This window comes from Typopeltis vanoorti, chromosome 2 (assembly GCF_054136105.1).
Source record: "Typopeltis vanoorti isolate ZY-2024b chromosome 2, IOZ_Tvanoo_1.0, whole genome shotgun sequence".
NCBI classification, from domain to species: Eukaryota; Metazoa; Arthropoda; class Arachnida; order Uropygi; family Thelyphonidae; genus Typopeltis; species Typopeltis vanoorti.
Genome location: NC_143550.1, coordinates 28,565,451 through 28,591,069, shown reverse-complemented (window position 1 = coordinate 28,591,069; position 25,619 = coordinate 28,565,451). Strand labels below are relative to the sequence as shown.

Genomic DNA, 25,619 nt, shown 5'->3' with positions numbered 1-25,619 from the left:
AGAGGAAATTAACCTATCAGGCAAAGAAAATTCCAAAGAGTTCTTTTGCTATGGAGCTAAAAGGAAGAAGAATTATAGAAGAATAACTTTAATAGGTATAAATGGTACAGAAGTAACAGAAGCAAAAAAGCAGTGGATTCCTGAGTTTTGCAATAGGGGCCAGTGTGAGAATGGATTTGGATGAAATAGTGTTTAGGATATTAAAAAAATTTAAAAGTGAATAAAACCTCAGGACAGGATGAGATATCAGCCCATGTGTCATAAAAATGTGCAAATGAAATGACAGTGTCCTCTAACCAGACCACTAAGTCTCAGCACTAGCTGAGTCCTAAGGAACAAAAGAGATCAAGATAGTTCCATTATATAAGAAAGGCTCTAAGACAAGCAGCAAATTATACACTGATCAGTATCTCAGGAGTGGTGGTTAAGATATTGGAAAAGTTGGATAAGGGCAGAATTCAGGAACAGATGAACAGAATTCTGATACAAAGAGGTCCTATCTTAGTAATTCAATTCAACTTCTAAAATAAGGATGTTTCATATATATACAGTGGAACCTCGGTTGGCGAACTTAATTCGTTCCTGAAGGCTGTTCGGAAACCGAATTGTTCAAAAACTGAAACCATTTTCCCATAAGAATTAATGTACATAGGGGAAATGGCAATGGTATCTACTAGAATTTGCAAAGGCATTTGATTGAATACTACTTGAAATCATAATGGGTAAACTGGAGCAAACAGGAATGGGTGATGCTGGTAGCACAAATAAGAGTGGCTGCAGAACAAACCTTGGAGTGGCACTTAATTGAGGGTAAGTCAGTTGACCAGTGGTATCCCATGGGACTCTGTACTTGGAAAATCCTATTAACTAAATTGAAGCAAAAAGTAATGGATTAGCTGATGACACAGATAAGAGGATGGCTGCAGAACAAACATCGGTACATAGTATACAACAGGGTTTGAATCAAGGGGAAGTCAGTTGGCCAGGTATCCCATGGGGCTCTGTACATGGGCTGTTGGTGGTGTTTAGTTTATATATTTCTCATACTAGAAATGATCTGAAGGGATATCTGGCTATCTGCCAATGTCGTCAAATTAGGGATTGCCAAGGTTAAAAAGGTAATGCACAGATCCCATAGGATGATTTAAATAAGACCAGTAGTCTGAATCGGGAGATTATAATTGCGATTTCAATATGGCAGAGTGTGAGGTATTATACTTTGTTATGAAAAATATATTTCTATCTGTATATTCTATGATGGAGATAGACTGCAAGAAATTTATAATAAGGCTCTGTGCAGATTTTCCTCATCCCAAAGAAACTTGGTTTCTTTGGGATGAGGAAATTCATGTAATGATGAGGATGTTCATGTAACGAAACTAGTAAACTAGTAGTATCTTTTTTAAATATATCTTGTCATCTTTTCTCTCGGTAATAGTCATTAAACCTTTTTATATATATATATACAGTGGAACCTCGGTTGGCGAACTTAATTCGTTCCTGAAGGCTGTTCGGAAACCGAATTGTTCAAAAACTGAACCCATTTTCCCATAAGAATTAATGTAAAATGGATTCATCCGTTCCCGAACCCCAGATGATTGTATATTTAAACCTTTACAATAGCACTTCATACATAAGATCCTATACAAACATAATGAAAATGCATAAAATCTTACATAAAAAGAATAAAACACAATGAATAGATAAAATAAAAACGAAAATTTAACTTCACTTTAACTATACATACGGAGGAGAGGTGATGGCATAAGTGGAAGGAGGTGAATAAGGGGAGTTCCCTTCCATAAAAACATTAGGTTACTGTCCTTCTGGGGTATTTTCTCTTTCTCTTTTCTGTCTCTTGGAACCAGTCAACTCTGCATAAGACACACTGGGCCTCTGTCTCACTAAAAACCTGTCCAATGACATTTGTTTTTGCCTGCGTTTTAAAATGTTTCTGAAGTGAGACATGGCACTGTCATTGAAATGGTTTATGATGCGGTTTGCTACAGCTTTGTGAGGGTGATATCTTGCCATAAAACTTTGCACCTCACCCCATTTCGCACACATTTCTTTGATCAAAGAACTAGGAACCTCCCCGATCCCTTCCTCTGTGTCTGAAGACATTTCCTCCACCACAGTCTTTTGCTGCTCTTTCTGAAGGTGTTCTGGTTCTTCCATGGTGAGCTCATTCCTGTGATCCTCCACTAACTCCTCCACATCAGCAGTATCAACTGCCAAGCCCATGCTTTTGCCCTATCATCAACAAGAGCAACATGCTCAGCCTCAATGTCTCTATCTGCTACACAGTCTGGCCACAATTTCCTCCAGGCCGAGTTCATCGTCCTGTAAGTCACTTGCGCCCAGGCTTTGTCAAGGATACTTAAGCAATGGAGGATGTTGAAGTGATTTTTCCAGAATTCTCTGAGTGTAAATTCTGCGTCAGAGGTCACTTCAAAACACCTTTGAAGCAGTGCTTTGGTGTAGAGTTTCTTAAAGTTCGAAATGACCTGCTGGTCCAAGGGCTGAATTAGAGAAGTTGTGTTAGGGGGCAGGAACTTCACCTTGATAAAATCAGACTCCTCTAGTAACTCGTTCTCCAAGCCTGGAGGGTGAGCAGGAGCACTGTCCATCACCAGAAGGCATCTAATTGGAAAATTTTTTTCTTGAAGGTATTTACTAACACTTGGGGCAAAGACTTCATGGATCCACTCAATAAACAATTGCCTGGTTACCCAAGCCCTACTATTAGCCCTCCACATAACAGGCAATTTACTTTTCATCACATTATTTTTTTTAAGCACCCTTGGATTCTCAGAGTGGTACACAAGCAATGGCTTGACCTTGAAGTCTCCACTTGCGTTTCCACATAGGAAAAGAGTCAGCCTGTCCTTCATTGGCTTGTGTCCAGGCAAAGCTTTTTCTTCCCGAGTTATGTAGGTCCTCTTTGGCAATTTTTTTCCAAAATAGGCCGGTTTCATCACAGTTGAACATTTGCTGGGTAAGGAAACCCTCAGCCTTTACATAGTCACTAAATTCCTGCACATATTTCTCAGCAGCTTCTCAGTTCGAACTCGCAGCCTCCCCATACCTAACCACACTATGTATGCCGCTTCTCCTCTTAAATTTCTCGAACCACCCTCTACTAGCTTTGAACACATCAGTATCAGCACTTGTACCAGGGTTTTTCTTTAACAGGTCATCATGTAATCGCCTTGCTTTTTCACAAATTATAGCCTCAGAAACACTATCACCAGCTAACTGTTCCTCGTTTATCCAAATCAGCAACAATTTTTCCACTTCTTCAATCATTGCGATCTTTGTTTAGTAAGAACTTTCACTCTTCTTGCAACATCAGCTCTCTTGATCGCCTCTTTATTTTTGAGTATTGTATATATCGTTGATTTTGCCATACAGAACTGCATAGCAAGATTCGAGACACAAATGCCATTTTCATGTCTGGATATGATTTCTTTTTTCAACTCTATCGTGGTCCTAACAACTTTTTTTTCACTTTGCTGCTATCACTATTCTTCTGCGGCCCCATGGTGGCTTAATTAATAAATTAATAATAATTTATGAAAAAAAACAACAACAAAACACAAAGAAAATCAAGAAAACTCAGTGCAAATTTGGACAGGTGTCTTCACTGAACGAAGGCTGCCGTGTAACTGACGCTTTCCCACCTTGCAGCTCAGCACGCGGAGCACGTGTTTGCCATTTGTGTGTTCGTGAACCAAAATTCTGTTCAGAAACTGGGGCGTTTTTTATTCGGAAAAGATGTTCAGGAACCGAATTGTTCGAGAACAGAGGCATTCGACAACCGAGGTTCCACTGTATATATATATATATATATATATATTTTTTTTTAAATAATTTTTCTTAAAATTATATTAGCCCCACAATGATTAATGATCTTATTATGTATACAGTAATGCACACAAGATGTTCACACAAAATTAATTGGAAAAATAAATAAATTAAAACAGCCTCACCAGGTTTAAAAAAATAATAAATAAATAAATAAATAAATAAATTACTAGTTGTTCAAGGAGAGTCAACAAAACCCTGGATTCAGGTGAAATAGTTAGCCAACCAAAATATTTTCAAATTAACCAAAAGCCATCAGAAATTCATAAAAACAGTTTCTACAAATGGAAGCAGCTGTCTGATGATCCCGGTTTCTTCCTGCTTGTTTAACATGACTGGTACTGATATGAACAATTTGCAAGTCCTGGTTATTTATTTAATTACTGGGGGTGGGGGCGGCTTTGCTCCTCCTGAAGGATACGGTGCCCCCCCCTCCCTTACCTTATCTTGCTACATCTCAACATATTGAAACAAAACTATGAGGACAATAAATTAAACAAATTATAGTTGCAGGATTTTCTTATATGTATGTATGGTGAAGTACAGATATGCATTACCATAACATTTCAAAAAATGGAAATTATAAAAACAATTAAATTCTTATCTCTTTTTTTAATAAAAACTTATAATTACTCGTTTCACTACCTAGTGTCTTTATTATAGCTTCTCTGTACCCAATCAAGACTCATCTTCCCTCTGAAGAAGTATGTGCAAATTTCACACAAAAGCTAAGTGTCATAAATTTTATTAAATTTATACAAATTTAATAAAAATTTATCAAATCCATGTATTAAAAATTTTACATCACTGTTTTAATCATATACCACTGTTTAAATTACTAATCATAATAGATCAGTAAAGCCACTGTTTTACTAATCTACTACTCTAGTGACTATTTAAATAACCCACTTCTGATATGACTCTAACATTTGTCACTTTTTTTTCATAACTCTTACATCATTAGTCTCCAAACTTTCCTTAACTGTTTTCTTTCTAACCAGCTCTCAGATATATATTGCATTGTTCTTATTATAATCTATTTCCATACTTAAGTTGCTTTCTTCAATAAGAATTATGCAAAGTGGAAAACTTGTGATACTTCGTATTTCTTTCAATCATTATAAAGAAATAAAGTATTTATTATTTCTCCAGTTTTAGTCTTTTTATTCCTAATATCAAATTTTTTACATGCAGTTATTTAATTTGTTCAATGAATCTTGAAGACTTGCAGAGAATTTATTTATTTAATTTACATCAATCCATACACAAAAGGTTGCAGAAACCTGTAGTACACTGGTGTTGTGTGCAAGCAGTGGTTACAAGAGAATGCATTTACAGACATTTTTTTCTTAAAAAAGCTTGAGGTTATAGTTGTTGGAGTACACTTTGTAAGTGTTGTTCCAGAGAATATGTGCAAATGGAATTAAAAAGGCAAAGCAGTGTTGATGGATTTGCAGTTTCAAAGTAAAAGATTTTAGATACATGTTGTTTGTGTTTTAAAAGTGGAAAAATTAAGGATGCCATTTCAGTGAATCAGCACACACCCACAGAAGTACCTGTTAAAGAAGTAAAAACTAAAATAGTCTGAAGGTGAGACAGTGAGAGAGGGGTTATTGACAATTAAGAATTTTTTTTTTATTTGGTGAAGGGGTGTTTAAGGGTCAAAACTGTATAATTGAGAGGAAACCTCCACATAGCTTTTAAAGGAATGCAGAAAACCAACAAGGGCTTTTGACCGAATGTCCAATCCTCACCTTCTCATGGTGTACCCTTTCAGGTATCTACCTGGATACTGAACAAATGAGGATGGGCTGGCAATTTGGGATTTAGCCAACATTGTATTCTTATTGGCTTAAACCAAAATTTAAAATGATGGTACAACATGACAGAATTTCATGCTGGATAGGGTGTCACCCAGTTAAACAAGGCCCCTGTTGTTTTCGCCAGGACAAACAAATCTTAAAATACACCCCAAATCAACATCACCAGAATTCAAGATCAGTACTATCAACATAAGAGGCCTGAATGGCAAAGAAATGGAGCTAGCTGAGGAATTAGATAAGTACCAGATCGGCATAATAGGGGTGATTAAAACAAAAAAGCCTGAAATGTGAAAAGGCAGCTGGAGTAGATGATTTTCGACCAGAAATGCTCAAGTATTACAGTGATTGCACTGCATAGTTCAGAAGGCCTGGATAGAGGGAAGGGACGAATTTCAGATGATTGGAGTAGAGGTCTCATAGTACCCATATATAAAAAGGGAAATAAAACTGAATGTGAGAATTACATAGGTATTTCTCACTGAGTGTTCCTGGTAAGATTTACATAAGTATACTTGAAAAACAGCTGAGAAGTATTGTGGAAGCTGGATGCAGGCCAAATAGAGGCTGTCAGGATCAGATCTTCACTTTACGACAAATGTCATGACATCATGGGAATATAACAAAGATCTGTATTTAAATTTGGTAGATCTGGAAAAGGCATATGACAAGATGCCAAGAAAATAGCTATTCAATATGTTACAGTTATATGGTGTCAATGGGGCATTATATCAAGCAATACTTAGTCTTTATTTAAGTTATAAGTCAACAGTTAGAACTGAAGTACAGGAAGATGGTTTAATGTTAAATCTGGTGTCAGACAAGTATGTACATTATGAAGGAAAATGGTATTAAACCTGATATCAAAATTGGATATGTTAATGTCAGCTTTGCTTTATGTGGACAATGTTATACTTCTAAATATATCAGCTACAAGTCTGCAAAGATTCCCTGACTAAATTGAATAGCTACTGTAATAGTTATGGTATGAAGGTCAGCAATAAGAAGACAAAAACAATGAAAATAGGCAGTAGCAATGAAAATATCAACTGCATTGTGAATGGAGAACCTACAGAACAAGTGAAACATTTCAGCTACTTAGGCACAATTTTTAGCGAAGATGGTAAATTAAATATGGAAATAGACAACATAATTAACAAAGCTGGTATGGTAGGAAGTCAACTGAATAACTTCATATGGAATAAGAGAGAAATTAGTCAAAACATTAAATTAGCTGTATACAAGACAATTTTAACTTATGGATCTGAGAGCTGGGTCAGAAGTAAAACACTTGACCAAAGACTAGAGACTGCAGATAGGAGATGAGATTAGGACTCTCCTTTCTTAGGAGAGTCCTAAGAAAGATTAGAGGCATGAACAGATGGCATCAATGGCAATATCATATTAAAAATGAAGATATTAGGAAAGAACTTGACACTGTCAGCATTCAGGAATGCATTAGCAGAGCCAATCTCAGGTGGTATGGTCACTTAAACAGAATGGGCAAGGAACGATTAGCAAACAAGTGTTCTCTGCCAGGTTGGCAGGAAAACAATTCAGAGGAAGACCAAGATATAGGTGGGTTGATATGGTAAAAAGTGCCTTAGGTGATAGAAATATAAGATCTGATAATGTTGGAGTCTTGATAGATAACAGACTAATTTGGAGGAAAATTGTAGATAGGAAGTTAGTAATGATGTAATTGTTTCATTTGGTACTATCATATCCTGTACACCCCTTGAGGGTACATGGCAGGATGATGATGATGAAATAATACTTGTGGTTTGAGCCTAACCTGCGGTGTAGGAAGCACATGCACTCAGACAAATATATCATTCAATCGTTGAAACATCAAGTTTACCCATGCAAGCTGCTCAATTTTGATTCTTTTGAAAACAAATTTTTACATTTTCTTTTCAGTGCAATATTCAATTTCATTTGATAAAAACTAAATAGTGTTCACTTCCTATCTCCAATTCCGTGCATGCTCATGTTGTGAAATGGTCTGAATATATACAACCATCCTGTTCAATGGACACAAGCAGATAACATATAGTCACTCAGTTGCTTGGTGATGTGCCACACCAGTCCTTGCCAAATGGTCCAGTTTGAATATATTGCCATCAAAAACACACAGTCAATAATTCAATAGCAGTCAATCAGAGACGCCATGATGTGTCTCCGACACGTATCCTTATATGTATAAGGATATGTGCATTATACATGTAAGGACATATACAATGCTATGCATTATAGGAAGAACAACTACCCAGACTGGTTTTGACCTTTACCGAGGTCTCGTCAGCAGGAGCCAGACCCAGAAGTGACACCAAGGTTGAATGAAGTAATGCAGAAGTTATGTTTCCATATACAAGTGGTCAAAAGGTGTCACACCTTATTACTAAAATACTCTGGATTAGAGATAAATGTTGAAAGTTTGTTTCACTTGGTTATACTATAAATTAAAGATGCCAAGAAATTAAATTCTTGGTTTCATCCTTATACAAAATTCTATATAGTATATAGAATATGTAAGTATTTCATCCTTACATATCGGAGAATTATGTAGTTTTTATATTTGAACACTCAAGAAAAATAACTGTTTTAATATAGCTATCACTTTTATTAGTTATTATTACACATCATCAAATTAAAAGGAACACTCAAAATATAAAAGTCTTAACCTCCTTATAATGGCTGCAGCAAAAGAAGAGAGCTGTAAACTCACTATACAGACCAGCAAGATTTACAAACTGTCCTTGTAATTTGACTTTATTAATGTATTCTTGTGCTTCTGCAAAAGTTTCCTGTGCTTCTTGGAATTTGCAATAAGCAGTCCTCACATTAAGGAGCCTATAAAAAAATCAGTAAGTAATGTAAATTGACTGCAAGTGTGTAAATTACAAATCAAGAAATTAGCTTGTTTAATTGAAATGAAAATAAATTCACTTAACATTAACATAAAAACTAAGTAATATATCTATAATAATAAGCAATAAAGTGTCCTTTTTTGGCACTTTGTCTATGGAGGAATCCATCATTTGAGTGACAGAAAGTGGTGAAGAACAATTATTTCTCTCCTACCCATAGATTTATGCTTAAATAATTTATCAATGTCTATAAAGATCAATCTCAGAAGTAGATATATATGTGTGCTATGAAATCTCAATGTAGTGAGATAAGATATAGTATAATTACAATTATTTACTATTATGTTTGGCCAATTGTTTTAAAACACAACTAGTTAAAAGAAACATTAATGATTCTAATAATTTTCTGGTGTCCACACAAGTGGCATACCAGATATTACCATAATCCAAATTTGATTGAGCTGACAACATTTATGGCCAAAGCATAAAAGGCCGGTGTATTATGTTAATTGCATGTGCACATCACAAATTCTGCTTATTTTGCAGGATGAATTCCAAAAAGAAAGCATAACCACATCTGTATTAAGTTAGAAATTTAACTTCAGTTGAAAAGACCTTATGAAGTTTCTAACAACCTAGATGGTATTCAAACCCAAGTTCCCACTCAAGAGCAAATGTTGCATCATCCTTGTAAGTGAAATACTGAAGTAGATGGCAGTTCAACACAATCAATTAGAACTAGTTCCAATCAACTCATCTTTGAAATTATTCTATTACTTAATTCTCTGAACTGATCAGCTCTCCGTTCTATCTTCAAAAGCACTACTAAAATGAAAAGAATCAATTACATTTAAGAATTTCTAAATGCATTAATCCATCTGTATCTTGGTCTTCTTATGGAACTTTTTTCCTCCTGCCATTTTTGATTTAAACACTTGTTCTGCTAATCTTTTATATCCCATTTTGTTTAAGTGACCACTTACCTAATGAACTGATTTAATGACATTTGTCCCCTCCTATTTACTTCAGAACTACCATATTTTGTAGTCTTCAGTCTTTGATCAGCAGCTCTTTGTTACTACCAAATTATACATCCACACCATCCGCTGAGATGGGTGTAACAAATTCATCCATATTCTGCTCACTCAACTCTGCATGGAATCTGAGCATCAAACCTCATTGCCTCCAAGATCTTTTGTTAGAAATACTATACTCCATTCTCTTCTGTCTACTTAATGCCTCAAGATGTCAGTGATTCAGAATGCTCCACTGCTTCAAAATGTGAATAGAAGTGGCCTGGTTTTCCCTTTCAGTTGTTTGCAACCATAGGTGACTTTGTAGGCATTGCCCACAAAGTGTTCCTGGTGAGATTTTAAAAGAATAGTTCACCATTGCTTTCCCAATCCCCAAACCCGCCCCCCCCCCATGAATACGCCCCAGCCATATGCTGGTCTTGAGCCAGCATATGGCTGGGGCGTATTCATGACTAATCTGTGTGTTCATGGGGCCAGTTTGCCTGTTCCGGGGGACGAAAAACCCGAGCTTCTGGGTGAAAAAAAAACCCTAAACAACTCACCTTTAGTCGAAAGAGGTTCCTCACATCACTGACGGGAATTGAACCCAGGTCTTTCCAACCAAAGGGCTTCATCTATACTGACTGAGCAACGGAGGCTAAGTGGGCTTAGTATAATTTTCTTTAATGGAAAATTACAACCTGATACACTAGAAATAGGAAAAGCCAAATAGTTCATCTAAAAATGATACTTTGTTCTTGTTCATATTTCTCACTGCATACTGGCTGTGTAAGACAGGGTGCTCATTTGTTTCATTTTGAACAGGACAGTCCGATTTTTACAAAAATTGCCCCAGTGTTCCCAGACATGCTTTCAAAATGCCAATACATACCATTTTTCATTATCCAATTTCCAAGATGCAATGTTTTCATGTAACATCCATAAAACAAATAACTGTTGCAGAGATAAAGAGTATTATTACTGATAACTTGTAAGTCATGTAGATTTATTACTATTATCAAATGTTATGCATTTTTCTTTTCTTTCCAGCAGTTTTTACAATATGAAAACCATTGTTGAATTTATTTTGATACTGTCCAATTCCACTGTTTTAGCAGAAAGAGTTTTCACTTTAGTGAATTTATTATAAAGCAAGGTGAAAATTAATTACATACCGATAGAGTAAAATCAATGATAATTATAAAAACCTATTGCAGAGAAGTGCAATGATTTTCATGAGTTTATGTGTAAAGAAAAACAATATAAAGAAAGTTACATTCTTCTGAAAAGTATGTAAGATGCCAGCTGCATCAGACACAGCAAATTTCCAAGAAACAGAAACTGCTGGGATTTCAAAGTAAATTTTGAGGTACTTGTTATGTGTTGCACTTTAAATTTCAGTATATTACAATGGCAACTCAATTTTCATCTTTATTTACTACTGATTAATTTTTACTTATTACTACTTAATTAGCAACTAATACACACAATTATTTTACATTAAAATATTGCAACATGAAAACGAGCGACGTATTTTGCTCCAATTTGCATTAACAATTTTTACAGACAATGCAGAGAATTTTAGGTCACAGAAAATATATTTTTAATTTTTGAGGAAATCTCAATCCCAATTCAAAGCCCCCCCCCCTCCTTTTTTATGAGCCATATAGCCACATGGTGAAGCAGATCTCTCTTCCTTTGAAAACAAGGTTTGGGAAGTCATTCTGATTATCTCTCACAATCAATTATTGCTTACTCTGAACTGCTTCCTTAGTCCTTTCTCCAGCTTGAGAACAATTACTCAGTTTTGTGAAGCCAATTCCTCTTTACATGCAATCCATCTTAAAAATTTCAAACCCTTCTTGACTGTCTTGAAAATTCCATCTTCCCTGCTTTAACTGATGTAAATTCACTTTTCTTTATATACATTATTTTGCTAAATACAGTAATTCATGGAATAACTTTGTAAAACAATAAATATGACTAATTACACAGTCCAACAAAGTTTTTGCTGACTTTTATATGAGACTTGTTTTTTTACTAATTTGGGAGCACTGATTTCAAATATCAAACCCATTTTTCTCTATCATGTCAGGTTTTTCCTCTGTGGCATTTTCTTTTTGCTAATTTGTAAGTTTTTGATAGTTTTAAGGAAGCAGTACTATTTAGAGGATCAAAAAAATCGATTTTTTAATATTATTTTCTGAAAGTATGTACTTTTAAAAATCTGTTCCTAACTTTTTATCAAGAAATTCGAAAAATTCACGAAGATATAGCCTATTATTCAAAGTGGTGCGCAGATCAGAATCGGAGCGCTCACCGCTCTCGTTTGTTAGTAAACAAATAAATGCGTAAGAACCTGCAACGGCACATACTGGCACTTTGAATGTGAGAGAGGCCGATAATTAGATACATAACTACTTAACAATATTCATTAAAAATTACAAGATTATTTATAAAAAAATAACAAAAAATAACAATAACTTACACATGAGTTTCAGGGAATAAATTTTTTGTTTGTAGCAATTTCTGCTGTGTGTTCTGTTATGGCAATCCCTTTGAATACTCCAACAGTAGTCAGCCATCATGTGAGAATCCCATCTTCCTTGGTACCGATCTTCCATAGTTTTTAAGTCTTGATGAAATCTTTCGCCTTGTTCATCACTTACAGCACCTAAATTCTCGGGAAATCTATCAAGATGACTGTGTAGGAAATGAAGCTTTATGCTCGTGTTGCAACCTAGGCGCTGGAAATTTTCAAGCATTGTTTCCACTAGATCTTTGTAATTGCATGCTTTTTTGTTTCCAAGAAAATTATTCGCAACCATCGTAAATGAAGTCCAGGCCTCTTTCTCAATTTCATTCATAGAGTTGATGAAATTTGGGTCTCTCATTAAAGTTCTAATTTGCGGTCAATCAAATACACCGGCTTTAATTTTTTCATAACTAAGTTGTGGAAATTTTTCACATATGTATTGGAAACAGTCACCTTGTAAATCTAAAGCTTTAAGACACTGCTTCATAAGACCTAGTTTGATGTGTAGAGGTGGAAAAATGATTTTTTCTCTGTCGATTAAAGGTTGATTTATAACATTCTGTTCTCCAACATTTAAGGATATTCTAAGAGGCCAATGTTTCTGACTCCAGTGTTGGTTTCTAGCTCGACTATCCCAGAAGCATAGAAAACACGGAAACTTTGTATATCCTCTTTGAAAGCCAAGTAAAAAGTTCACCATTTTAAGATCCACACAGATGATCCAGTTATGATCTGTATATTTTAATAACTTCAGAACCTTTTTAATGTCCTCATATGTTTCCTTTAAGTGGACTGAATTGCCAATAGGAATTGAGGCATATACATTCCCATTGTGTAGTAAGACACACTTGAGACTTCTGCTTGAACTGTCGATAAATAAACGCCACTCATTTGGATGCTATTGTACAACACTCATTTCAGTTAGTAAACCTGACACATTGTTACAGTAAACAAACCCACACTCGTGTTTAAAATATGATTATTATATAGTACAAGATTATTTTCCCTGCTATGATAAAAAGTTATCTTCGTATCTTGCTCCAGTAAGTTTTTTTCATTTAATCTTGAAGCTAACAATTCCGATGATTCCTTTGATAGGCCCAAATCTCTTACTCTAAGTCATTCAATTCCGCTTGAGTAAAACGTTGCGGTCCAGAACTAGAAATTAAATTTTCATTGTGTAAATCAACATCCGGGTCTTGCTCCTCAAGAACATCTGGCATATCCTGATCATGCTCGTTCTCAAGTAAAGGAAGTCCTTTATAAATTGGTACAGCTATTTCATTGGAATGAGCAGCTGCCCGAATTGCTGAGTCGAAATTTGGATACACAATTTTTTTCTTATTCTTCTTATTATAACCAGAAGTCTGAACTAAACAAAAATAGCAATCATCTACGTGATTTTTCAGTTCACGCCAAATCATTGGAAAGCCAAAAGCTAATTTTTGGCGTTTTCCCTTGCTCCGCTGTCGTAAATTTTCTACACATGACTTGCACACTTTATTTGGAGCCCATGAATTGTCCTGATCTGCAAGTTTTACGTCAAAGTATGCAAAGTACACTTTCTTGATGAAATCAGTATTTGTCCTTTGACTGGGAACAGTAAAGCTGCCACAAATGTAGCAGAAAGAATCTACACTATTGACACATTTTCGAGTAGTAGACATGATGTATTTTCTTCACTGCCGACTAACATACAATTAACAAGACAAAAAAAAACAGAGACTTTATTGAAACATTATAAGTGCTCATCATACTTTCATGATCGATTAACGATTGACTGATTTCGATTGTTCTTTGTCAGCTATGACACATAGTATTCATTTGTTTTAGGCAGTTGTCATCGCCTACTTTTCATCACCTAAATGTATTAGGTCGGTTATCGACCTCTCTCGCATTCAAAGCGCCAATACGTGCCGTTGCAGGTTCTTACGCATTTATTCGTTTACTAACAAGCAAGAGCGGTGAACGCTCCAATTCTGATCTGCGCACCGCTTTGAATAATAGGCTATATCTTAGGGAATTTTTCGAATTTCTTGATAAAAAGTTAGGAACAGATTTTTAAAAGTAATTACTTTCAGAAAATAATATTAAAAAATCGATTTTTTTTGATCCTCTAAATAGTACTGCCTCCTTAAAACTATCAAAAACTTACAAATTAGCAAAAAGAAAATGCCATAGAGGAAAAACCTGACGTGATAGAGAAAAATGGGTTTGATATTTGAAATCAGTGTACCCAAATTAGTAAAAAAACAAGTGTCAGATCATAATCAGCAGAAAAAAATTTTTTTGTTGGCAAATGTTATTAATATCAATACTACCAGGTGGTCACTTACGCTTGGATTCGCCGATAGTTCTTTGGCATGAAACTCTTAGATCGTAGTTTTCGATCTTAGAGTTTCACATACTGGCTGTAAAATAATAGGGATTTTTATCCCCTTAATTTAATTAACTTCGCCAGAAAAAACAGCCGTTTGGCTTTTCATCTAAGTTATATATATGGGCACACCTTTCTGCCATTGTATAGTGAAGGTATGCAAGTTCTTTTCACTTAAATTTTGATATTATCCAGGTCTACCTACTCACTGATGAGACCTCAAAAAAAAGGTTGAAACCGGTCTGGGTAGTGACCTCTCCTCATAATGTAATGACAGTATTACATCTCCTAGGAGATGTGTTTTTACATTGTGAGAAAATATTAAGGATAGTGAGGGAGCTTGCTCCACCTTTGCTTCGAGTTACCTTGGTGTTGTACTACCAGGTGGTCACTTACGCTTGGATTCGCCGATAGTTCTTCGGCATTAAACTCTTAGATCGTAGTTTTCGATCTTAGAGTTTTGCATACTGGCTGTAAAATAATAGGGATTTTTATCCCCTTAATTTAATTAACTTCACCAGAAAAAATAGCAGTTTGGCTTTTCATCTTAAATATGACTAATGTTTTGAAGTTAATCAAAAGTGATAAAAACACAGAGGGATAGTTTAGATATCAAGAGAAATTATTTTTAAAAATTGGCAAATAAGGTAACAGCAGTAGCACAGTGGTAAAAATATTGAAGAAGAATAAAATCCTCAGTATATTTCAAAACTGGAAGTTAAAAAAAAAAAAAAGAAGTACAGTATCAACATTGCTAATCAGAGTATCCCACACAAAAATCAAAAATCAAATCTCAAGTAATTACAGTCAAGTTCTCATTATATCTCATTTCAGGTAGGAGATGAATTTCATTGCCTGGTACAATACCACTGCCCCGCTTATTGGAGGCCTAAAGTGGCTTGAAAAAGTTCCATCCATGTTTGGTCTCTAGAGCAGAGTTCCTGGACTATCTAAAAATAAATTAAAAATAAACACATAATAATAATAATAAATCATTAACTCATCCACATTACAAAATGTACTATAGGTTTGCAACTAACCTTTCGTGAGTGGGAGCAACATAAAAAACACTCCAATATTGTCATATCTGTGACAATATTATTGGCGTACTCTTATCATATTATGCTAGTGCTCCAAGAATTTATGGTATGCCAAAAATTCACACCACTACCACTGATAGTTGAAGGACTCTACAGTCCCAATTATCACATAGCCAAGAAATTAGCAGCTACATTCAAGGAGTTGGTAGGTCATTCTCCTTCCTACATAAAAAATACACACCACTTCGTTAACAAAATTAAAAACATCCCACTCAACAATGAAGATTTATTAGTCAGCTCTGCATAACTGCTCTTTCAACGAATGTCCCAATCAATGACACACGATTCTTCTCATACAGAACAAATTTCCACTCAACATCATGGCCCTCTTTGCTGATGTACTTTGCTCTGGGTATTTTGTGTGGCAAAATAATTTCTACCTGCAAAAAAGGCACAGCCATGGGCTCACCACTTTCTTCCCCATACTTAACTTTATATGGAAGACTTTTGTTTCTGTTTTCTGCTATTAGAATGGTATCATCAGCATATCCAAGATTGTTTTATTTTATACCATGCTGCTTTGCTTTTTTTTTTCTAACTCCTCCCCAGCACCTTCAAGAACTTTTAGATATATGGAAGTTTACTTAGAAAGAATAGAAACATCAAAGAGTAATTAATCACTTAACCAATAAGAATGAGCTCTAGATTCAGCAAGTCTAAATCCCAAACTTTGGCTCAGATATATTGATGATATATATTCACCATTTGGCCCCATGGCCATCAAACACATTCCTAAGCTACCTGAACAAACAACAGAAATGTATCTAATTTACTATCAAGATTGCCTTTTCTAAACACACTTGTCACATATCTTTCCTTAGGCTGTCTTTTCTTCATGGTCTGCTGTAAACACACACACACACACCGGGCAATATATACACAAAGATTCATATCACCATCCAACACTAAAACTAGGCGTCATCAGCACCCTCAAGCATACAACCCTAACAACTTGCTCTAATGACCAGTTGCTGAAGAAGGGATATGAAATTAGCTACAAAAACAGTTAACGAGACCCTCCACAAAACTGCCATGACAGGTAAAAAAGATTACAAAAATACCATAGCCATACTAAATATGAGAAAAAATAAATATAACACTACACAAATACAACATTAAGGCAACTTTCAAACCACCTACAAAATTAAAATGTTTACTTAGTTCATCCAAAGATCATCTTCCTTGCCTTGCCCACCCATGGGTTTAAAAAATCCAGTGCGCCTGCAACTTACCCTACAATAATGGTTGGGACTGTCTATAACAGGGTACACAATTCCAATAAGAAAAGACAAACACAAACGTTACATTAAATCAATTCACAATGGTAAAACTGGCCTGTCAGACCACTGACTCCAAACCTGTAACACAATTACCGTATATTTTTGCGTATAATGCGAACTAGAAATTTTGTTTGAAAACTAGCCCTAAAATGCCATGTCCACGTATAATGCAATCTGTTAATCTTGTTCCATAACATTATAAATAATACAATATGAATTAACGAAAGAAATATTTATTTTTAAACAAAATGTCAAAATATGATACAAATTAATGAAAGAAATATTTATTTTAAAACAAAATGTCAAAATCCTTTAAATTCTTCATCTTTTGAGTCATCAAACATTTCATTTATAAATTCATCTGTAGGGATTGCGTCATCAGTGTAGCAGTTGTCGTCGTCATCTTCATGGTCTCCATTTTGTTACGTGTCATCCTCGCTTTCGTATATGACGTGATCTTCGGATCCATCCACTGAATTACTTATTCCACATTTAAGAAATGAGTGTTGAATCATTTCAGATGGTATCGAATCCCATGCTTCTTTAACCCAGCTGGTGACTAGGGTGATCTCAGGCTTCTGAAAATTCCCATCCTTTATCATCTTCACCAAACCAGATGACATCCATTCTCTGCATTTTTCACATAAGTGATCTTTAAACGGCTTATTCAAGCTGACATCAAGCAGCTGCAAAACAGAAGTTAGACCATCCGGTATGACTGCTAGGTCTGTACGTAGCACACGTGCTTTCTCTTTGCTTGTCTCCGTTAAATGTGCCCGGAACATATCCCAGACTAGCATGCTTTGTTGATGTAACACGCTACCTGGACATATGTTCCATACTTGATCCAGCCACAATTGTACACCTTCTTCATCCATCCAACCTTTCTGATTGGTGCGAACAATTACACCTGGTATAATAAAATTAGTTTAATCCTTTATCCAAGTGTGAGCAAACAAAGTTTGCGCCTGAAGTATCTTCAGGACTAGGGTAAGGTGATACCACACCAGGGCAACTCGTTGCAAAGGTGGAGAAAGCTACCAACACTCCTATCTCAGTATCTCCTATAATGCAAAACACATCTCCTTGCGGATATGTCTAATGTTATGCATTAAGGGAAGGGCCACTACCCAAGGGTGGCACACCGTTTGGCAACTCCTATAGGTAGAGATGACCTGCGAATGCTTCTGCCTGGTATTTCCACTAGGGCCTGGCTCCCACTGAAGAGACCTCAATAAAGGTCGAAACTAGTCTGGGTAGTGGCCCTTCCCTTAATGCATAACATTAGACATATCCGCAAGGAGATGTGTTTTGCATTATAGGAGATACTGAGATAGGAGTGTTGGTAGCTTTCTCCACCTTTGCAACGAGTTGCCCTGGTGTGGTATCACCTTACCCTAGTCCTGAAGATACTTCAGGCGCAAACTTTGTTTGCTCACACTTGGATAAAGGATTAAACTAATTTTATTATACTCTAACCAAGTGGAAAATAAACTTTCAACAACCTTCTCTAAATCCAGAGTAATTTATTAAAAAAGGGTGGCACACCGTTTGGCAACTCCTATAGGTAGAGATGACCTGCGAATGCTTCTGCCTGGTATTTCCACTAGGGCCTGGCTCCCACTGAAGAGACCTCAATAAAGGTCGAAACTAGTCTGGGTAGTGGCCCTTCCCTTAATGCATAACATTAGACATATCCGCAAGGAGATGTGTTTTGCATTATAGGAGATACTGAGATAGGAGTGTTGGTAGCTTTCTCCACCTTTGCAACGAGTTGCCCTGGTGTGGTATCACCTTACCCTAGTCCTGAAGATACTTCAGGCGCAAACTTTGTTTGCTCACACTTGGATAAAGGATTAAACTAATTTTATTATACTCTAACCAAGTGAAAAATAAACTTTCAATTACACCTGGTGGAAATTTCACATGCTTTGGAATTTTCTTTCTTTTAAATATCGCTGTCGGCTTTAATTTGGGTCCGTCTACCATGCATGCTAGAACAACGGTAAAATGCATTTTTTCATGTCCCGTTGTTTTTATGAAGACATCCTTTTCACCAACTGAGTTTACTGTTCGATTCCCAGGCATATCAAAGTACATGGGTGTCTCATCCATATTGTCAATTTGGAAAAGTTCATATCCGTGACACTTCCGTAATTTTATGATAAATTTATGGAAGGACTGAACTTTTTCTTCAAGCTGCTTTGGTAACTTGTGTGCAACTTTTGTTTGGTTAATGCTTTGCGTTCCATAAATCTGTTGCATCACCCAGGCAAAGCAAGAAAAGATGAAATACCTGGTGTGTCCTTGAATTTACCACTCTTGAGTTGTAGAGCTCGAAAACGAATTGCATTTCTTGTTACTATAATACCATTTTGTTGTTGCATCAAAATCCATTCATTTAGCTCTTCTTCGAGTTCTGGAAAGGATGCTACATCTCCATGACGGGCACGTTTCGTTTTGGGGATTTTTTCAAGACTGTCTTTTTGCTTATGCCAAAGTCTAATATTACTCTCTGCTACACCAAATTCTCTCATAGCAACACTGTTATTATGTTCTTCTGCAAACTGCATGACACGCAATTTAAATCCTGCTTCAAAAGATGAACGTTTACGTTTCTGTTAGCTCATTTTCAGGCTAGGTTTGTTTAATGAATAATATTGAAAATGAACTGTGGTTAAACCGATATACCTAACTGTGCTCTATCATTAGCACTACTTACATTACTAGCTTTATGCGCAGATACGATGCGCGCTCGGTCACCGAATGCGAGTGGGTCAAGTAGATTTGGTTGCATAGGCATTAGATAGCATATATTGTGTGTACAAGTCTAATAAGATGTTATATTTTTTAGGATCCGCATATAATGCGAACCCCTAAGTAGTATTTTTTACCATAAATGTTTTGCATTATATGCGATAATATACAGTAACTGGAAAGGCACCAAGTCCCTACAATGCACCAAACATTGGTTTGAAAGAAAATTTAAAGCTATATATACTGTAGGTTTGAATTTTCTGCAACCTAAATACAGCATCCAGAACATGATAACAGAACTCTAACACAAGAAAATCTTGAGATACAAGGTAGGTTTCAAACGTTTCCAGCCTGACATACAAAATTTGTGCTAATTTTAAAACACTGTACATGAAAGATAGCTCCACATAGATGGTGCTATCTGTCATGTACAGTGTACCAGTTTCAACTATTTACCTGCATCATTCAGTTGAAGGCACTCGTTTGACTAACACATCGGTTCCCAACTGGTGGTATGCATACGTGTACCCCTGAACTGCCCATCACGTACCCCTGGGGGGGGGGGGGGTACGTGATGGGCAGTTCAGGGGTACACGAAAAATAATCAGTAATGGCAGAAAAAAAAGTAAACAAAATGCAAAATGCTAGTTATGGAACAATAAATGTTAAATTTGAATCACTGCTAATGGAGACACTTCAAAACAGTGATTGGCTTCAAAGTCTTGCATATTTATCAGATAGTTTTCTAGAAATAAACAAACTCAACTTGGGACTTCAAAACAGCTCAATCACTATATTCAAAGTAACTGACAAAATTTAGTCAATGATTAAAAAACTGGACTTTTGGAAAGATGTATTGAAAGAGTTCAGCCCGAGGTTTTTGAAACTCTGCACAACTTCTTATCTGAGAATAACTTGCACCTATCCCAAAATGTGAAAGAGAATATTTTAAGTCACTTGGAAGGTCTCAAAGTGTCCTTTTATAAATACTTCCCTCAATGTGGAAAAGAAAACAATTGGATTGCAGATTCCTTCCATGAAGAATTCTTCAAAGAAGCTAAACTATCAATCAGTGAAAAAGAGCATTCCGCGCGGTTAGTCTAGTGGCTGTGCGCTTCGCAACCATATGACTGGGGAAGGAGTGTCCCAGGTTCGATTCCCGTTGAAGACGTGAGGAATTTGAGGATTTTCCTCAGCCTTAGCCGGTCTTGGGCATGGGAAGTAGGGTTTTTTCTGCCAGTTTATCTGGTGTTTTTCATCCCGCAAGCAGGCAAACCAGCCCCTTGAACACACATGGATCTACAGCCATAAATATACTTAACTCCCCATGAGGGGGGGGGGGGGGCTCAACTCGCCCCAATAGGGACGGGGGAGAAAAAGGGAGGAAACTCCATACGAATAAATAAATAAATAAGTGAAAAAGAGCAATTAATTGAACTTTCAACCGATTCTTCTTTAAATTCAATTTTAAGAAAGCATCTTGTTACCTTCTGGGTAATAAGATGCTTTGAGGAATATGAGGAATATGAACAGTTCAGTGAGAAGGCACTCAAATACCTCTTGGCATTTACTAATACTGAACTAGTGAACAGAGCTTTTTCTTCTTACACCTTCATAAAAAAAATAAGTACCGCAACAAGCTTAATGCAAGTACGGATTTAAGACTGTATCTTGCATCTTTTGAGCCTGATTTCAAGAAACTAAGTGCATCAAAGCAAGCTCAACAATCTCACCAACAATGTTTCAATCAGCTAGTGATCTGTATACCAATTATTACAGACTTTTCAGATAACACAAATAAATATTATTAATAATAATAAATCAAAAGTTTGTTAAATACTTGATCATCATTATCAATATTTAACATGAAGTAATACTTATTTCTGTGTTACAAATATTGTAAAATTAAATCTGTGGTTTGTACTTTTAGTGTAGTAATTTTCCTTTCCCAACTCATTACCTTATTTCCAGTATTTTACAAAAAGATAAGCACTGAACAAAAGTGTCAGTATTTAAAAACAAGGGGTACAATTTATAGAAATGGGTTCAAAAGGGATACACAAGTGTAAAAAGGTTGGGAACCACTGGACTGACACATGGCACACTAAGTGGCTGTAATGCTAAAAATTAAGTACAGCGCTGTGATAAAGTTTTTCACCAAAGAAGGGCTTTCTCCAAGTGCTATCAAACAATGATTGGATGGTGTTTATGGGGAAGCTTCTTCTTCATATTTCACCATGAAGGAATAGGCTAAACACTTTTGCCTAGGAAGAGAGCATCAAAGATGTTCCTTGTGATGGTTGGCCTGTAAAAGTGATGACTAAGGAAAATGACTCTCTTGCTGATGAAGAACTTCTCAATGATAGACAGCTGAAGCTCAAAGAAATCTCAGCAAGGTTGGGGCTTTCTATGACAACCATCTTTTGCATCATTCACAAGCTTCACATGACATTCAGTGCAAGGTGGGTGCCACGACTTCTCTCTTCAATTCAGAAGAAGCATCATGTGACCTGTTCCTGCAAGCTTTTAGAGCTTTGCCAAGAAATCAGAGAGAAGTGCTGGAATCCATTGTCACCAGGGGTAAAACCATGGTCCTTTATTATGATCTTCTTTCCAAAATTGAACATGTGGAATGGCACAAACCAGACAAAGCAATTGCCGAGAAAAGCCAAGGTCACTGACAACCAAAAAGATCTGGGAAGAAAATTTGGGATTGCCGCGAGATTCTCTTGATTGACTTCGAGGAAAGGAATACCACTGTGAATGCAGAATATTATGCTTCACTACTGCACAAATGTGCAATACCATAAAGGAGAAGAGATGAGGCATACTGAGTCATGGTGTTAACTTGCTTCAAGACAATGCTCCAGTCCATACAGCTATTGTTGTGAAGGCTGCAGTGAAGGACTATAGCTTCCAGGAGATTGAACACTCACCCTACAGCCCAGATCTAGCACCCGGTGACTATTATCTCTTCTCAAAACTGAAGAAAGACCTTCAAGGAAGAACATTTGCAGATGACAGTGAGGTGAGAGATGCAGTTTTAGGCCATTTTGCAGATAAAAGTATAGACTATTTTTTCAAGGGCACAGAAATTTTAATTCAAAGATGTGAAAAGTGTGTTGAAGTAAAAGAAGATTATGTTGTAAAGTGGCACAGTTGGTTAGGCAGGCAGAAATGTATGGAACCACCCTTATAACAGAGCTGTTGAGATGAATTACACTGTAATTTTTTTTTTATCCTCTGTATATTATTATACTCCATTATCAATTTCCTGATATGTACTCTCAAGGGGGTGTTCAGACTAGTACGAGAGCGCTGCATGATCATTAATTATGTTATTAATAGTCTATCAACAATTTCTTCCAAATTAGTCTATTACTTGTCAGCCATCTAATAGGGTCACATTTAACATTCCATTCTTCTAAGGCACTTCTGACTGAATCAATCCACCTAGAACTTGGTCTTCCTCTCGGTCTTTTCTAGCCATTTTAGCTGGAAAACACCCGTTTTGCTAACCTGCCCTCTTTCACTCTGTTTAAGTGACCACATCAAATTAGATTAGCCATGCTCACACACATCTTGAATGCAAACAATGTCAAGTTCCTTCCTTATGTCTGCATTTTTAATATGATTCTGCCATTGATGCCATCTGTTCAGGCACCTATTTTATATATGAACTCCCATATCAGTGGTCTCTAGTCTTTGATCAAATGCTTTATTTCTAATCCAACTCTCAGATCCAAAACTGAAAACTGGTTTGAACATTGTCTTGTATACTGCTAGTTTGGTATTTTGGCTAATTTCTCTTTCATTCCATATAAATTTATTCACCTGGCTCTTACCACACAAGTGTACTTATTCTGTTGGAAGTTTTTCAACTTGGTTAGCCTATAATAAATTTAGTTTAATCCTTTATCCAAGTAAACAAAGTTTGCTCACACTTGGATGAGAGCTTGGTCCACTTTTACCACAAGTTGCCTCAGTCCAGATTAAACTAAATTTATTATTGTACTTATTCTACTGTCTATTTCCAGATTTAGCTAGCCATCTTCACTAAAAACACTGCCTAAATAGCTGAAATATTATATTTATTCTATAAGCACTGCATTTAGTCTTTTTATTGCTAATTTTCACACCAAATTTGTTACAGCTGTTATTCAGTTTAGTTAGAGAATCATGAAGATTTCTACTGGATGTGTTTAGAAGTACATCATCATCTGCATAAAGCAAAGAGATTAAGTTTGATATCTACAATTCTAATATCATGTTCAATGCCACTTTCTTTCATAATGTGATCCATATAGATGATGAATAAGAGTGGCTATAATGTGCTTCATCTTACACCTGATTTTACATTTGATGTAAAATCAAGTGTAAAATCACCTGATTTTACACCATCTTCCTGTATTCTCTTCAATTCTAACTGCTGATTTACAACTTAAATCATCATCATCATTAGTGTTCTGTCTCTTGACAGATCCAATGGAATAACTCATCAGATTCTCTTCCCCCAATTTCTCCTGTCTCTTGCTTCCTCCATTTCTTGATATCTTCTTGTTCCCATTATATCATCATTAGTCGTCTTCTTCCTCTTGGTCGCTTTCCTTCAATTTTCCCTTCTATCATTCTTTTTAGTAGGTTGTTTCCTCTTAATACATGTCCTATCCAGTTTTATACTTTCTTCTTCTTATGGTCTTTAGTAAATTCCTTTCTTCTTCAACTCTTTGTAATACTTCTTCATTGGTGATTTTTTCAGTCCACTTTATTTTCTCCATTCTTCTCCATAACCACATTTCAAATGCCTCTAACATTTTAGCTTCTTTCTTCCTAATTGTCCATGTTTCTGACCCATATAAGGTCATACTCCAAATATAGCACTTAATAAGCCTTTTCTTTAGATTTTTATTCATTTTATTAATAAACAAATTTTTCTTGCTATAAAAGGCATATTTTCCTTTGTTAATTCTTTCTTTTATTTCCATGTCACATTTTCCATTTTCTTGTATTATACTACCAAGGTATTTGTATTGTCTCACTTGCTCTACATTTTCTCCATTCATCATCACCTTGATACTTCTTGGTTTCCTGGAGACTCTCATCACTTTTGTTTTCTTTGCGTTAATTTTCATACCATATTTCTTGCATATATTTTCAAATTTTTGCATTAGGTGCTGTAGTTCATCTTCGATATTAGCTAATATTGCTTGATCATCTGCAAATCTAATATTTTGTATTGTTCTTCCTCCAATAGTGATTCCTCTTTCCTCTTCATAAAATGCTTCTTTTATCATTTCTTCTGCAAATATATTGAAGAGTGTCAGTGATGACAGGCAGCATCCCTGTCTTAAACCTCTGCCAATCACACATTTTTTAGTTTTTCCTACTTTTGTCTTTATTATGGCCATCTGGTTCATATATAATTCAGCTATTAATCTTTGGTCTCTCCAATCTAAACCTATTTTGCGTAATATTTCCATCAGATTTTCCCATTTCACCATGTCAAATGCTTTTTTCAAGGTCGGTGAAACAAATATAAACTTCTTTATTTACTTCTATATTCCTTTCGCATATGGTCCTCATTACTCCAATTGCATCTCTGGTTCCTCTGTCTTTTCTAAATCCAAATTGATCAACCCCCAGAAAATACTCCACTCTATTATACAATCTTTGATTTAATATTCTTAGCAGTACTTTGGAGGCATATGAGAGTATGCTCATAGTTCTGTAGTCACTGCACTTAGCAGGATTGCTTTTCTTTTCAATTGGTATAAGAATACTCTCTGTGAAATCTTTAGGCCATACTCCTGTTTTGTAAATGAGGTTGCAGAGTTTCCATGTTTCTGTTATACTTTTGTTCTCCAGTTGTTTTAGGATTTCACTAGGTATTCCATCCACTCCTTCCATCTTTCCACTTTTTAATTCCTTAATTGCTGTTTCTACTTCTCTCTTTAGTATTTCAGGACCTCTTTCTTCTGTTGAGATTTCATTTTACTCTT

General features: G+C 35.8%; 1 protein-coding gene across 1 annotated transcript in view; it reads right to left on the bottom strand.

The window, feature by feature from the left end:
- Window positions 1-25,619, bottom strand: part of Pat1 (Protein interacting with APP tail-1) — a 265,102-nt gene that overhangs the window by 166,552 nt on the left and 72,931 nt on the right. The window contains exon 5 of the mRNA XM_090404192.1: window positions 8,372-8,540. Coding sequence (XP_090260318.1) covers window positions 8,372-8,540 — 169 coding nt within the window. The remainder of the gene's footprint in view (window positions 1-8,371; window positions 8,541-25,619) is intronic.